The sequence below is a fragment of the Nothobranchius furzeri genome, chromosome 12, assembly GCF_043380555.1.
Source record: "Nothobranchius furzeri strain GRZ-AD chromosome 12, NfurGRZ-RIMD1, whole genome shotgun sequence".
Classification (NCBI taxonomy): domain Eukaryota; kingdom Metazoa; phylum Chordata; class Actinopteri; order Cyprinodontiformes; family Nothobranchiidae; genus Nothobranchius; species Nothobranchius furzeri.
Window position 1 is genome coordinate 36594450 of NC_091752.1, and position 13553 is coordinate 36608002.

A 13553-nucleotide genomic window follows, 5' to 3' on the forward strand; every position below is an offset into this window, starting at 1 on the left:
ATATACTGGAGGGACAGCGGGAATGGAAATGTTCAGAAAAGACGACTATCTCTGCTTTTCATTGCTTTTTACCCTCCTCCTCCTCTCTCAATCTATCTGTGAAGAATGATTGCAGTGAGCTCAGACTGTGCTGAATTATGACAGATAAGGAAGGACAATCAATATTGAGGGTGTGTCGAGAGAGGGAAACTGAGAGAAGTGAATATTTAGAACATTTACAACCCCTAGAGTTGCGTTGTTAAAGGGCACACGTTTGTGAAGCAAGTCACTGATGATTACTGCTTTTGGATTTTGGAGCTCTGATACGTTTGCCTCTTCTTTCGTCTGTTTTGTTGTGTGTGTGTGTGTGTGTGTGTGTGTGTGTGTGTGTGTGTCTGTGTGTGTGTGTGTGTGTGTGTGTGTGTGTGTGTGTGTCTGTGTGTGTGTGTGTGTGTGTGTGTGTGTGTGTGTGTGTGTGTGTGTGTGTGTGTGTGTGTGTGTGTGTGTGTGTGTGTGTGTAATGAGGCCGAGGAGAAGTAATTTTGTCATGCCATCTGATAATGTTGCTTCAAGCCCTGGTTTGAATCGCCCTGAGCTCAACCATGAGGGTTTGGGCTGAAGGGAGGAGGGGCTGATGATTGACAGCGATAGATAGCTGTCAATCACTAGGAGGGCGGGATTGGGGGAGGGGTGTCCTGGGACAGAAAAACTGACATTTCGTCCAAACACAGAGCGGATGGAAAGTGAGGGCACTAGAGATTTTATGGAACTTGACAAAAATGCTCCTCTTTGCAGATGAAATGCAGAAGTTGACAAAACATTATAGGGCACGATTAATCATTCAGAATAAATCCAACGTAGAAATATTTTCTCTGAAGTAGATAGCATACAAGCTGTTCAGAAACTCGTGTAAGATTATGGCTCTGATTGAACTTTTATACCTTTTTATGTAAGAGTAAGAAAACTCCACTGTTTCTGCAACTGTGAAAGTGAATTACATATATAATGTACAAGCCTGACTTGGTTGCTCGTTCCTTTTAGGTTAATAAAAACTGCAAATCCCACAAACTATGACTAACATCAACCCTGAAACAAAACTTTTTATGTTTCTCTCTTTCAGCTTGTCCCTGCTGAGCAGGAAACTTGTTGGCCTCATGTAGAATCTAACCTGAACAGGACGGGAACAATAAGCACACTTTGCCCTCCTGAATGTGTTAGAAATCCAATCAGGCCCACTCATCCCTGGTGTTCTTTTTAACCTTTGCACGCAGTTTCTGACAGGCGAAAGCAACCTGTTATTAAAGACAAACACCTCAGTAGTCTCTCTCTCATTCTCTTCACCGTTTCCTCCTTTGAGCATGCACATTACTAATTGTTCCTTCTTTAATCTAAAAGAAAAGGATAAACACATTTGGCCGGGGCATGGAGGAAAAACAGAAGGCACCTCCTTCGTGTTCTCAGTTTCTCTACTCGGTTTGCTTCTCTAGTTTTCGCTCTGTTGTGAAAAAAATGGAGTTGGCAAAAATACAAAATAAGATTAGCTATGCTGTGTGGGATTAATTTTCTTGTGCAGGATAACTTGACTGTAAGTGGTGCAGATAAACCGCCAGCCCTGCAACTTTCATGTGTTTTAAAGGAAGATTGTTGTTATTTGGTTGTTGTTTTTGTTGAGTAAACCCAGTAAATTTCACAGTTGATTTTTTATTTAATTTGCAGAAAGAAGTGTGTAAAGCACAGGAACCTTTTGAAGTGATCAGAATTTCCACACCGAGTGCAAAAGAAGGGCTTATTAAAAACCCACACATGCTCAAAAGATCCCTCATCAGGATGAAAATTTGTTTAAAAAATGCAGAAAGGTTAAGTGGACTCTTCAAAGAACATCGCTGAGGGTAAATGGAACAAGGAGGGTCTGGTCTGCAGAGAGCGAGTCTGAGAGAAAGATGGAGAGGAACTGATTGGGGAGAAACAAACGTGCGCTGCAACAGGTTGGAATTAGATCAACACTATCAAGCAGGCCAGATACAAGCTGTGATACCTGGGAGAGATGGATGAGGAGGTTGTGTGTGTGCTGTTAATCTATTTATTTACCTGTCATTGGCAGCGATAATGGTTTTCATCCCTTCCCTCTCTGTCTCAGTCTGTCTTGTGATGGGGATTGGTTTTTGTCGCTTGATAATCACACCTGTATTTTCTCATCAGACTCTAATCAGACCAATTACACGCGTGACAGAGAGCGTGGGCACGTTGATGCAGGGGAGCGATAACAACACACACTCACACACTTTGGGATTAAGCGCTCTGTCTTGGAATATCTACGTCCCTTATCGGGGACTCCCAACCCTGACATGACCTGTCAGCAGTCATGCCAAATGTGTCTCTCACATGAACACATACAGGTCATACTTAGATTAGACATGCAATGCAGCAAAGACAAGTTTGGTCTGAAAAAGGAAACCAGACTTCTCCCATCTTTTTGGCTCATCCATCACTCTCAAACTTTCTTCTGTGGAGATCTGAATTATGAATCTTTGGTTGAAAATGTGCTTATTTTTGCAGGCCTACGATGGTTTTGCCAGCTTGGGGATCTCCCGTCTCCTGGAACCATCCGACATGGTCTTGTTGGCCATTCCGGACAAGCTAACGGTGATGACCTACCTGTACCAGATCCGGGCTCATTTTTCTGGCGAGGAGCTCAATGTGGTGCAAATAGAGGCCAACAGCAGTCGCAGCACTTACAAGGTGGGTGACTTTGAGACGGATACGAACGCCTCCATCGGCCAGGACAAGTTCTACGCTGAACTGAACGATGTACAGCATCACCAAGCTAACGCTCAGCTCGATTCATCAGCTGGCGTTCTCACTGAAACTAATGGTGCTGAGGACGCTGAAGGGGAAATGATGGATCAGAAGGTTGGAGGAGAGTCAGTCACCTCATCAGTACCAGGATCTTTGCTGACCTCTCCTCCTGTTCCATCACCACGCTCAATATTACACACCACAGCTACAAACTCAACCCACATGACACCGCAAGGCTCTGAAGACAGAGGGAGTCTGCTTAAAGCCAACACATTGGACCTTTGCGAGTTACCACAGAGAGAGAATAAGGAGGCGGAGGAGGAGAAACAGCACAAGGAGGAGGTGGGAGAGGATAGAGAGGAGGGAGGTAACGAACCAGCGTCCCCAACAAGGAGAGGAAACCTCTCACCCTCTCACCAGAAACTGGGCTTCTCCTATAACAGGGATGCTGACCTCATCAAAAAGAAACGGGCCAGTCTGCGTCACTCAGAGTCGGAGCCAGCCTCAAACACCAGATCACCCTCGGCTAACCACACAGATGTTCCCGTCAAACAGGTAAACGCACAAAGAGGGTAACACACAGACTCACTTACATCCATACGGGAAGACAACAGCAATGCTTTGAATATGGTAACCCAAACCCAGATCTCCTGCACCATCTGGGCCAGTCTACAGGTTCTAAATTCATTTCTGCTGCCTAAGTTAGGTTTTAAGATTCCATCAGCGTTTATCTGCAGGTACCTGTCTGGCTCCCGTATGGATTGTTTGTGTTTTTATCCTTTTACCCGAGCTTTGATTGAAACATTTCACAGCGCCTAAGTCATAAGACAGAGGAGACCCAGAACATTCATTCCTTACTCTTAAGCTTCAAATCACAACCTTGGTGATATGACTGCAGCGATGGCCGTACGCTCTTCTGCATTAGATGCTGTCGTCACCTGTCTGGCTGCCGAGAACCAGACACATCCAGGCCCCTAACGTGGCAACTACAGAAGGCGCCTCACAGAACCCCCCTGCTTTGACATTTCATTATATTTTTCATTATATTTCTCATCCCTGCAGTTGATGACAGTTGGTGCCGTGATTGCTCAGGCGTGGCGATGCTTTAGCACCGAGCAGGCATCATCTCGTCTTACACACTGACACACACCTGTATGCACCCCCCTGTGCACGCAAACACAGTGCAGTCGGTGAACCCCAGATTACTGCTTCCTGTTTACAAGTCTAAAGGTCATGGGGCAGGCAGTGGGGATGGGCAGTGGGGGTTGTGATAGTCATAAAACCAGTTTTTGATGTGTCGTTATCTATTGAATAGGTGCTTCATCTCCTGAATTCAGGCCAGATTGAAACTGTTGGAAATAAACAGCTTGCATCATAAATAGTTTGTTTCTTTGGTAGTTTTTATTCTCTTAATGCCACTAGACTCCTCCTAATACAAAAGTACAAATCTCTGGGAAAGTACCATGTGTGATTGTGATCCTTTTGTCTTTTTAAAAGGAGCATCCTCCTGGGTCTGTATCCAGCCCTCCAGCTGAGAAGGTGAGTAGCTTTACGAAACACGCGTTTTGACAATAAAATGATTATTAGATGTGTTTCACAGAACAGAACATGTCAGAGGGTGTTGATCACGTGGTTTTTCTTGTGTGTAGAAAGTTCTGTCTCGTCAGGAGGAGCTAAAGGAGAGAGCCAGGCTCCTCTTGGAACAGGCCCGCAGAGATGCTGCTATAAAAGCTGGCAATAAGAGCATCCCCAACTCCGCTGTAACGGCACCAAACAGGACTTCAGCCGTCTGTGACGTAGGTTTTCTGTGTTTGAGTCTTGTCACTTTCAAATATGATCCTTCCTGTCTCGGTTGTCTGGCCAAGTTTTTATTCATTTCCAAACATTCTGTTTTGTTTGGCGCCTTGCTTGGTAAAATAACCATAGTACGAGTAAATCAAATAGGTTTTGAATGTTGATACACGATAACGATTCTTGTACAGCTCTGACTTGACTATCCGTTCATCTTCTATCATCCCAACACCAAAGAACTGTATTTAAAATTCGACTTGGAAAATTACTATTATGTAATAAAATTTAAAAAATCTGCCATGCTAACATCATTTAGCACGTAGTAATGATGAGTTCATGGATCAGAAAAAATGTCAGATTTTTTTTATTGCTGCCTGGCAGTGGTGCATTCAGGGACCAAAACCCTAAACAGCTGGTTTTTGAGTTTCAGACTGGCCGATCACCAGTTAAGCCGATCGAGCTGAATGGTTCCAGTCAGTGTTTATGGTGCTCGTCTGGAATCAAACTAGGTGCTAAAGAGTTTTAGTAAAGCAACATCAGCAAAGATAACTGATAGTCAGTTGTATAATATTGAATTACACTTTGATGCTGTAGTACAGCCAGTGACCAATTAAACTCCAGTTTTTTTTTTACTTTGCATAGTGCAGAAACAAAGATTATGACAACCTATTACCTTTTCAGACAACTTTGTATTCTCTTTAAAAACTCAACAACAATGGAGACGTCTTCTGCTTCTTTTTCTGCATCTTGCAAGATTTATTCAGATTCAGTCATCATTAAACTTGAGCCGCTTGCTGAAAGTTATTATTAAATTATTTGTAGGCAATCGTGTTTCTTCCATGCCTTTAGGAAATTGTGGATTTTATCAAAAATAGTTTTTCATGAGTAATGATTATCCATGATCAGAATATTGTCGTTGAAGAAGTTATCGCCACCTAGTGTTGTGGCATGCGTAAAATTTGCATTTTAATTAGTGTACAGATATTTAAGTGGAAGGGAAATATTTGTTAATGAAAGGAAATATCCGACGTAAACATATATATATATATATATATATATATATATATATATATATATATATATATATATATGTATGTATGTATATGTGTGTGTGTGTGTGTGTGTGTGTGTGTGTGTGTGTGTGTGTGTGTGTGTGTGTGTGTGTGTGTGTGTAGTATACGTTGGATATTTCCACATACATACACACACACACACACACACACATATATGTTATATATATATATATATATATATATATATATATATACACACACACATATATATATATATATATATATATATATATAAATTACTCTTCGTTTTAGAATATGCTTTTTAATGCAATTTTTACTTTTACATTTAGAATTATTCATTATTATAATTTGCTTCTCATATCCTACAAATCTAGAATAGTTTTGTGAAATAAAAAATGCACACCAATGCCCCGAGCCTCAAGAGGAGCTAGTATGTGCGCCAGTCTTCAACATGTCTTTCCACTGTTCTCTGCTGCTCTCTACACTTCTGGAAAACCCTGTCAGGAACTCCTTATGGAATAGCTCTCTCATTACATTCTGCAGAGATTCTCACATGTGTTGCTGAACATCTCAACCTGAACATGTCAGTGAGAAAAACTCAAACGTGGATACGGACTTCCTCGTGTTCTTCTCACTCTAAACCCAACTCTGTCTCTTCAGAGTCTCTCTTCTTGACTCTGCACAATTTATGTGACACCCCTCACTAAATTTTCTGCCTGCTTTCACTTTTCCGAGCGCGCTGAGTAAATGCCGTACACAGACAGCTGTCAGCAAAAGAATGTTCGTGGTAAATGGGGGTTAAGAATCGCTGTACTGAAGCTAACTAGACTAGAAACGACGTGGGTGAAATTGGCGGCTCTGAACTGAGCACGCTTCACTGAACATAATATACTGAGAGGAAGGGGCATGCTGATGAACCAGAAGTTACCCTGGGAAAGCACTGCAGTCAAAACTTCCAACGCGTTTCCCAATATTTCAGAGAAAGTAAAGGACTGCAAGGAAAAAAAAACAAACATATGGTCTTTTGAGAGTCATGACAAGAGATTTAAGGGTAAAATGAAATAAATACCTTTTAGTAATAAAATATCTAAAAGGAAGCAGCTGCTTGGCCTTGCATTTGCTGCCTGAATCCTTAAAGAGAAATATGCCCTTGAATTAGATGTTTTTCAGAAGCGTGTATGTTAGTGTGTGTGTGTGTGTGTGTGTGTGTGTGTGTGTGTGTGTGTGTGTGTGTGGCAGTCACAGGAATAACCGTTTCAGAATAATCGGAGGAAATAAACGAGGACCTTCCAAGGACTGGTGGCGTTAGAAGTCTTCAGAGGAAGAGAAAGAAATTAGAAGTTTTCAAAGCTGTTGCAGCGCCGATATATTTCCTTAGCGACGAAAAGAAAGGTCCTCCTCTGTCCCTTGTTGTGCTGCAAGATGGCTGACTTAAGTCAGATTAGCTCCTTAAAGTAGCCCAGACCCCCCAACCCCCCATTTTTTCCTCCTGATTTCCTGACTCATTTCCAAGGACAATTGGTTAATATCCTCACACACACACACACACACACACACACACACACACACACACACACACACACACACACACACACACACACACACACACTATGCATAAGAGGAAACAAAAGAGGAGGGGTGAGGGGAGATATTGAATTGTTTACACTTTTTTTAATAGAAAACATTGATCAAAGGAATACGACTGGCCTTGAGGCCAGTGTGCTGATAATTGTTAGTGATTCAGATTAGATTACTTGATGTCTTGTTTTGATTAGCATGAGTGTGTGTATGTGTGTGTGTGTGTGTGTGGGTGGGGTGGGGGTGGGGGGGCTGTTATCAGCTGGAGAGGCACAAGCCTTTTCCATTTAAGTCTTCATCTGTCTAAGTAGGTGCTTTGTGATTTAGCATGCATAAGGTATAATTTAATTTAATTAATGCAGGCTGCTTTCTTCTAAGTTAGTGGTTAATGTGAATTAGAGCAGGGGGACACATTAACTGTTGCTTTCAAAGTAAAAATTAAGAAATGAGTCTGTCTAATTCTGCTTCTCTGAAAAGCTCCAATAGTCGAGGCTTGAAAAGCATTTTTGGGCTATTTTAAAGTGTGTTACTCTATCTTGTTGAAAGGTTTGGTCCTGCGTCTCCCTCACCCGTGGTGTCCCAAACAGGTCTGTTTTAGGACCTTTTCGTTTTTATTCTTCTGACTTGTTTTATGTTTTCATTTTTGTTCTTAAATTTTCAGTCTTTATTATTATTATCAGGGTTGGGCAAGTTACTTCAAAACTGTAATGCATTATTTATTACTTGTTACCCTCATTTTAAAGTAATTAATTACATTACAATACTACTGATTTTAAAATGTAAGGCATTACACTACTTTTGCATTACTTGAAGTAACTTTCACCAAAACAACTTCAATATGAATCTGGTAATCTGACGCTCAGTGAGCTCATGACATATATGTGGAAAGTGATGTGGTGTCTGAGCTAGGATTGCTGTTAAAAACAGTCAGATATAATGACTAACAGTGCTTTAAAATGATTGTTTATTAAATGAAAGCAACAACAATCTGTACTCTCAGCACGCTGCCATCTTATATTAACTGAGCAGGGAGTGAGGTGGTGGGGGCTCCAAGCCTATATTTGCCTTGGTCCCCAAATGCCTTGATACGGCCCTGGATGTGGGACTGACTTCTGGGGTGATCTGATTCTATCACATGTATAAATATTAAAATGCTTATGTATTATTGCTTTTCACTGGTAAAATGTGTATTGGGGATAAATCTATCTACTTTTTTCTTTTCAAGCACTTTGTTTTGTTTTCTTGATTTTATTTGAATAATTTCCTGCCCTTTCTCTCTCTAACCTTCCTGCATGCTGCATGTTTTCTCCGTCTTCCAGAAAAACTGTTTCCTAGATTTCCTACTTTCTAACTAATCAGCCAAAGGGATCGAACGCAAAAAAATAAAAATAATGAAAAAGCTTCATATGCGCTGCGCTCCAGCAGCAATGAGTTGAAATAACCGGCGCACAGATAATGAACTCAGCTGAAAAGTACATGAAGTACCAGAGAATATGGGCAGATATAAACGATCGCAAACGAATTACTTTGTTTTGGTGGAGCGGTTTTGTGAATATAACAGCGGCCGCGCGCAGGACGCAGCTGGAGTATTTGAGCCATTACCGCTGTGTCCTCTCTGCTCATAGAATGCCCGCTAAGCTGAGTCCATAAATGACGTCATATATGTAGATACTGGATCTTTTTTCAGGCTTCCCGCGATTTGAATTTTTAGCAAACCCGCATCTTGATTCTGGGTTTAAAATGCGTTGTAATTACTGCGTTACTGACAATTGTACCGAGTAAATATTACCATTTTCTTTCCCTGTAATGCCTTACATTACCACATTACAGCAAAAAGCAATGCATTACAGTAGTTAATTACTTTTGTACCGCGTTACTCCCAACACTGATTATTATAATCATTTTTAATCATTCTTATCTTAAGAGACACTTTATGAAAAAACTTTCTTCTTCTACAGAACTTCATGAATGACCTCCATTTTGGGAGAGATTGTATTAATTGAATACAGGATTGATATGCTAACAGCCAGCTACGGCTTCATGGTAATCACTCATTATTTAAGATGCCCCTCTCATCTGATTATCAGTAGGCTAATTGGTGAATAACAGCAATGCTTAATCTCTAAATCACACAGTGTCCTTTAAACGAGGTTCTTTTTGCTTCGGACATGAAGGTGTTTCTATTGACCTTTTTACATGTTTCGGCCTTCGTCTGCGGTCTTCTTCAGAAGTGTCACAGGTGTTTGTGTGGCACGTCTTTATCAGCTGTTCTTCTGGTGGGCGCGACCAACCCGGATCTGTCAGATCTGCCGGGTCGGTCGCGCCCACCTCCGCTGGCAGGTCTTTGGAGAAGGGAATCTCAGGTGCGAAACAGCTGATAGGCCCCCTCGTCTCTGTTCATGTTCCAATGTTCCCGTTTCCTTATTTCTATTGCCTCCCTGACCCAACGTTTGAACCAGTTGTTCTCCATGTTGATAATTTCCCTTGATCCCAGTCTATGATGTGATTATTGCGTTTGCAATGATCTGAGATGGCTGACTTGAGGGTTTGCTCCTCTGCTTTTTTTCTTTGTTGTCCTTGTGAGTCTTTCTGTTGTTTCCTTCTCGCATTCCTTCTGGTGCTCTTTTCTTCTTATGTCATATGTTCTGCCGGTTTCCCTTATGTATGTTGTATTGCACAACATGCATGGTATTTCGTAGATTACATTGCATTTCTTGTCTGGTTCTATTTTGTTCTTGGGGTGTACTAGTAGCTGTCTGAGTTTCATGTGAGGTTTGATGGTTGTGTTGATTTGCGGTTTTTCATGGCCCTTTGTATACATTCTGTGACTCCCCGGATATATGGAATTGTGATGGTGTCTGTGTGCGTGTGGTCTGGTCTTTGTTTTCTTTTTTTGGTCTCTCTTGTTTTTTTATATTTTCTTTGACTTGTTGTTTTCCATTTTTCTTTGGCCCATTTTGGATACTGACAGGGTTAGTGCTTGTTTGCTGTGCTCTTCTTCCTGTTTGCAGTCTGTTTCATCTGTAATGAAGCTGGTCCGTTCGTATAATGTTCTGACTACTGATAGTTTGTGTGCTGCGGGGTGTTCAGATGTCCAAAGAAGATATTGGTCTGTATGTGTGGGTTTTCTGAATATTGTGGTTTTTATGCTGCCGTCGTCTGTGTGGTGAATGTTCATGTCCCGAAACGCTATTGTTTTGTTTGTTTCCTCTTCATGTGTGAATTTTATGTTTCCCGTTCCATTTGTGGTTCTTTTTTTTAAACACAGATAAGGTTTTTCTTTACCTTGCTGAACATACAAATTATGCTTCCCGTGTTGTCGACCGTGTTCAGGTGGTCTGTGAGTTGTTGTGTGTGTCCAGTTTTTATTATTTCCAAGATATCGTCCACGTATCTTCTCCAGAACATGGGTCTGATGTGTGCAGGTGCTGTGTTATGGCCTTTTCTTCCAAATCCTCCATGAAGAACCCGCTCATAATGGCTGAGAGCGGGTCTCCCATGGCAAAACCTTCTTTTTGTCTGTATATTTTATTTTTGTACTGAAAATATGCGGACTTTGCCCATCGACATATGTACTGGACAATTCATTTCCATAGGCTCCAATAACACGTTTTTGAGGCTAAATGGGAGGTGGCCACCACCGCCATTTTGACCGTGTCACAGGTTCCGTCAAGCCCAGACAATTCCACAAAGGGAAGAGAGGAGGAGCTGAAGGTGGGGCTGTAAGGCTGGGATCAAATGACGACACCCGGTCGAACTAGCTACAAGCTAACCTGAAGCTAACCCAAAGCTAACGCAGAGGTGGGAGCTAAGCTAACGGAGGTAGCAACCTAGCTACATCTGGAGCTAACTGTGCACAACACCAGAGCTTCTGAGTCAGAGATACGCCGGGCTGACCGCTGGGTAAAACCTGGTGGAACACAGAGGTCTCCAAGAGCTCCACAAGCCGGCAGCCGCACAGCAGACAAGCGCCGCTGCGATCTGAGATGCGCAGAGCTGCCGCTGGGGAGAACCGGGTGGAAAGGTTTCCATCCCAGAGCTCCACAAGCCGGCAGCCCGCACAGCAGACAGAAGCCGCGATCAGACAGAGATGCGCAGAGCTGTGGGGAGGGGAGAAACGGGTGGAAAACATCGGTTTCCATCCCAGAGCTCCACAAGCCAGCAACCTGCGCAGCACACAAGCCGCGATCAGACAGAGATGCACCGAGCTGCGGGGAAGGGAGAAACGGGTGGAAAACATCGGTCTCCCAAGAGCTCCACAAGCCGATAGTCGGAACCCAGCTCCACCAACATGTTATATTTCAACCCATTTTCTAAAGTGCAGCATTATGTTAAATGCACTAAATTTAAATTTCATAGTTAAACAGTACATGTTAAAATCTAAGCTCAGCTCGGCAGTGACCTAAAATACATAAATATAATTTTACTTACCGAAAAAATGAAGTGGTGACTCCTTGGACACTATTAGTGCAATTAATGCCACAGCAAGTCATTTTGTCCAACAATTGCACAAATAATATCCAAAAAAGTGATCTGTCCGTTTTTAGGCGTTCGTGTACTATGTTTTTGTGAATAGTGAAATAACGTCATGTGAGATGAAGATGTCATTTTTTTTTCTATTTTCATAGTTTTGAGTTCTTCAGCCAGTTGTTTTGAATAGCTGCAGTGATGTTCTGATTGTCCTAATAGAGGCTGGATGATCTCCACCAGTAGCCTAGTGAACTAGACCAAATTCTTGCTTTTTAAAGATTAAATAATACATTTATTTAGTCTGGCTTGCCAGGCTACTCCACCAGGGCTTTTGAGAGGTTGTAGGTGACTGATCTGATGCTGTCCACTATGGGGCGCAGTGGGGTGTCTGTTTAGTGGATTTTTGGAGTGCCACAGATCCGAGGGGTCACACTTGCTGTTGGTACTAGGTGCTTATATGTGTCCTGGCTTATTTTATTGCATTCAACCAGTGGTTTTAATAGTTTTTTTAATGTTCTTTTCTTTTCTTCTGTCGTGTCTTTTTTTCATGATTTCGTATGTGTTGCTGTCCTTTAACATTGTTTCCATCTTCTGTTCATATGTTTCCGTATCCACTGTGGTTCTCCCTTTGTCCGCTGGTAGGATTGTTATTGACGTGTCTTTTTTAGAGCATTTATAGCTTTTTGTTCTTCTCTTGTGATGTTACTTTGATGTAATTTAGCAGCTTTTAAAATGCCTGCAACCTCATTTCTTAGCTCTGCTTTTTCCCCTCTTCTTTTACTTTTTACATACTATTTCTGTAGCTAAATTGAATTCCTCTTTTGGTATTTGTTTGGGTGTGACTGCATAGTTTAATCCTCGATTTAAGACTTTCTGTTCAGTTTCTGTTAGTGTGCGTGCTGACCAGTTATATACCCATTTGTTGTTCGTCGTCTCTTGTCTTTTTTCGTTCCTTTTTTTTCATGTTTTTGAGGTTTTCCAGTTTCTTTTTTTGTCGTCGGGTTTTTGTTTTTATATATTGCTCTTCATGTGTGTTTTTCAGGTGTATGCTGATGGCTGTCTGTGTTTCGTCCGGGCTTGGAAATTGTTCCGTGAAGTTTTTTTTCTACTCCTGGATTTGCATGTTGATTTTGTCCAGCTTATTGACCGTGCATCGTATCCTTTCTTTCATTAATGCGTTCTTTGTTCTTTCCATGATTTTTGTTTGTTGGGATCGGGTTCTTGATGTTTATACTCTTGGGTGTGATGTTCTCATCTCGGCATCGCAGGTTGAATACTAGATGGTTCCAGAAATGGGCCCGTGTTTTTTCTAGCCTCTTCAAGCGGCGAAAAGCCATGACTCCACTTTTTCCAAAACTTTCTTGTAAATCCTTTTCAATGTTTATTGTGTCTTCTTTTTAAATATGAAACGAGGTTATTTTTGCTTCGGACATGAAGGTGTTTCTAATGACCTTTTTACATGTTTCGACCGTTTTCTGCGATTCCCTTCTCCAAAGACCAGCCAGCGGAGGTGGGTGCGACCAACCGGGATCTGACAGATCCGGGTTGGTCGCGCCCACCAGAAAAACAGCTGATGAAGACGCCTCGCACAAACACCTGTGACATTTCTGAAGAAGACCGCAGGCGATGGTCGAAACATGTAAAAAGGTCAATAGAAACACCTTCATGTCCGAAGCAAAAAGAACCTCGTTTAATATTTAAAAAGAGGACATAATGAACATTGTAAAGGACACACAGTGTCCTTCCTGATCCCTGAGCTCTTTAGCTCCTCCCACGAGTGGTGAGCTCATGGGGAGGGGGAAACAGGTTTTCTCTTCGGGTTGTGCCCAGCTGGGCTCCATGGGTGAAAGCTGGGCCACCGGGCCCTCGCCAACGTGCCCCATCTCCAGACCTGGCTCCAAAGTG

The 13553-nt window shown here is 42.1% G+C and overlaps 1 protein-coding gene across 10 annotated transcripts in view; it reads left to right on the plus strand.

Moving 5' to 3' along the window:
- Positions 1-13553, plus strand: part of ehbp1 (EH domain binding protein 1) — a 225295-nt gene that overhangs the window by 135998 nt on the left and 75744 nt on the right. For all 10 annotated transcript variants that reach the window (XM_070542571.1, XM_054750382.2, XM_015944984.3 and 7 more), the window contains 3 exons: positions 2536-3330; positions 4273-4314; positions 4425-4571. In XM_070542571.1, coding sequence (XP_070398672.1) covers positions 2536-3330; positions 4273-4314; positions 4425-4571 — 984 coding nt within the window. The remainder of the gene's footprint in view (positions 1-2535; positions 3331-4272; positions 4315-4424; positions 4572-13553) is intronic.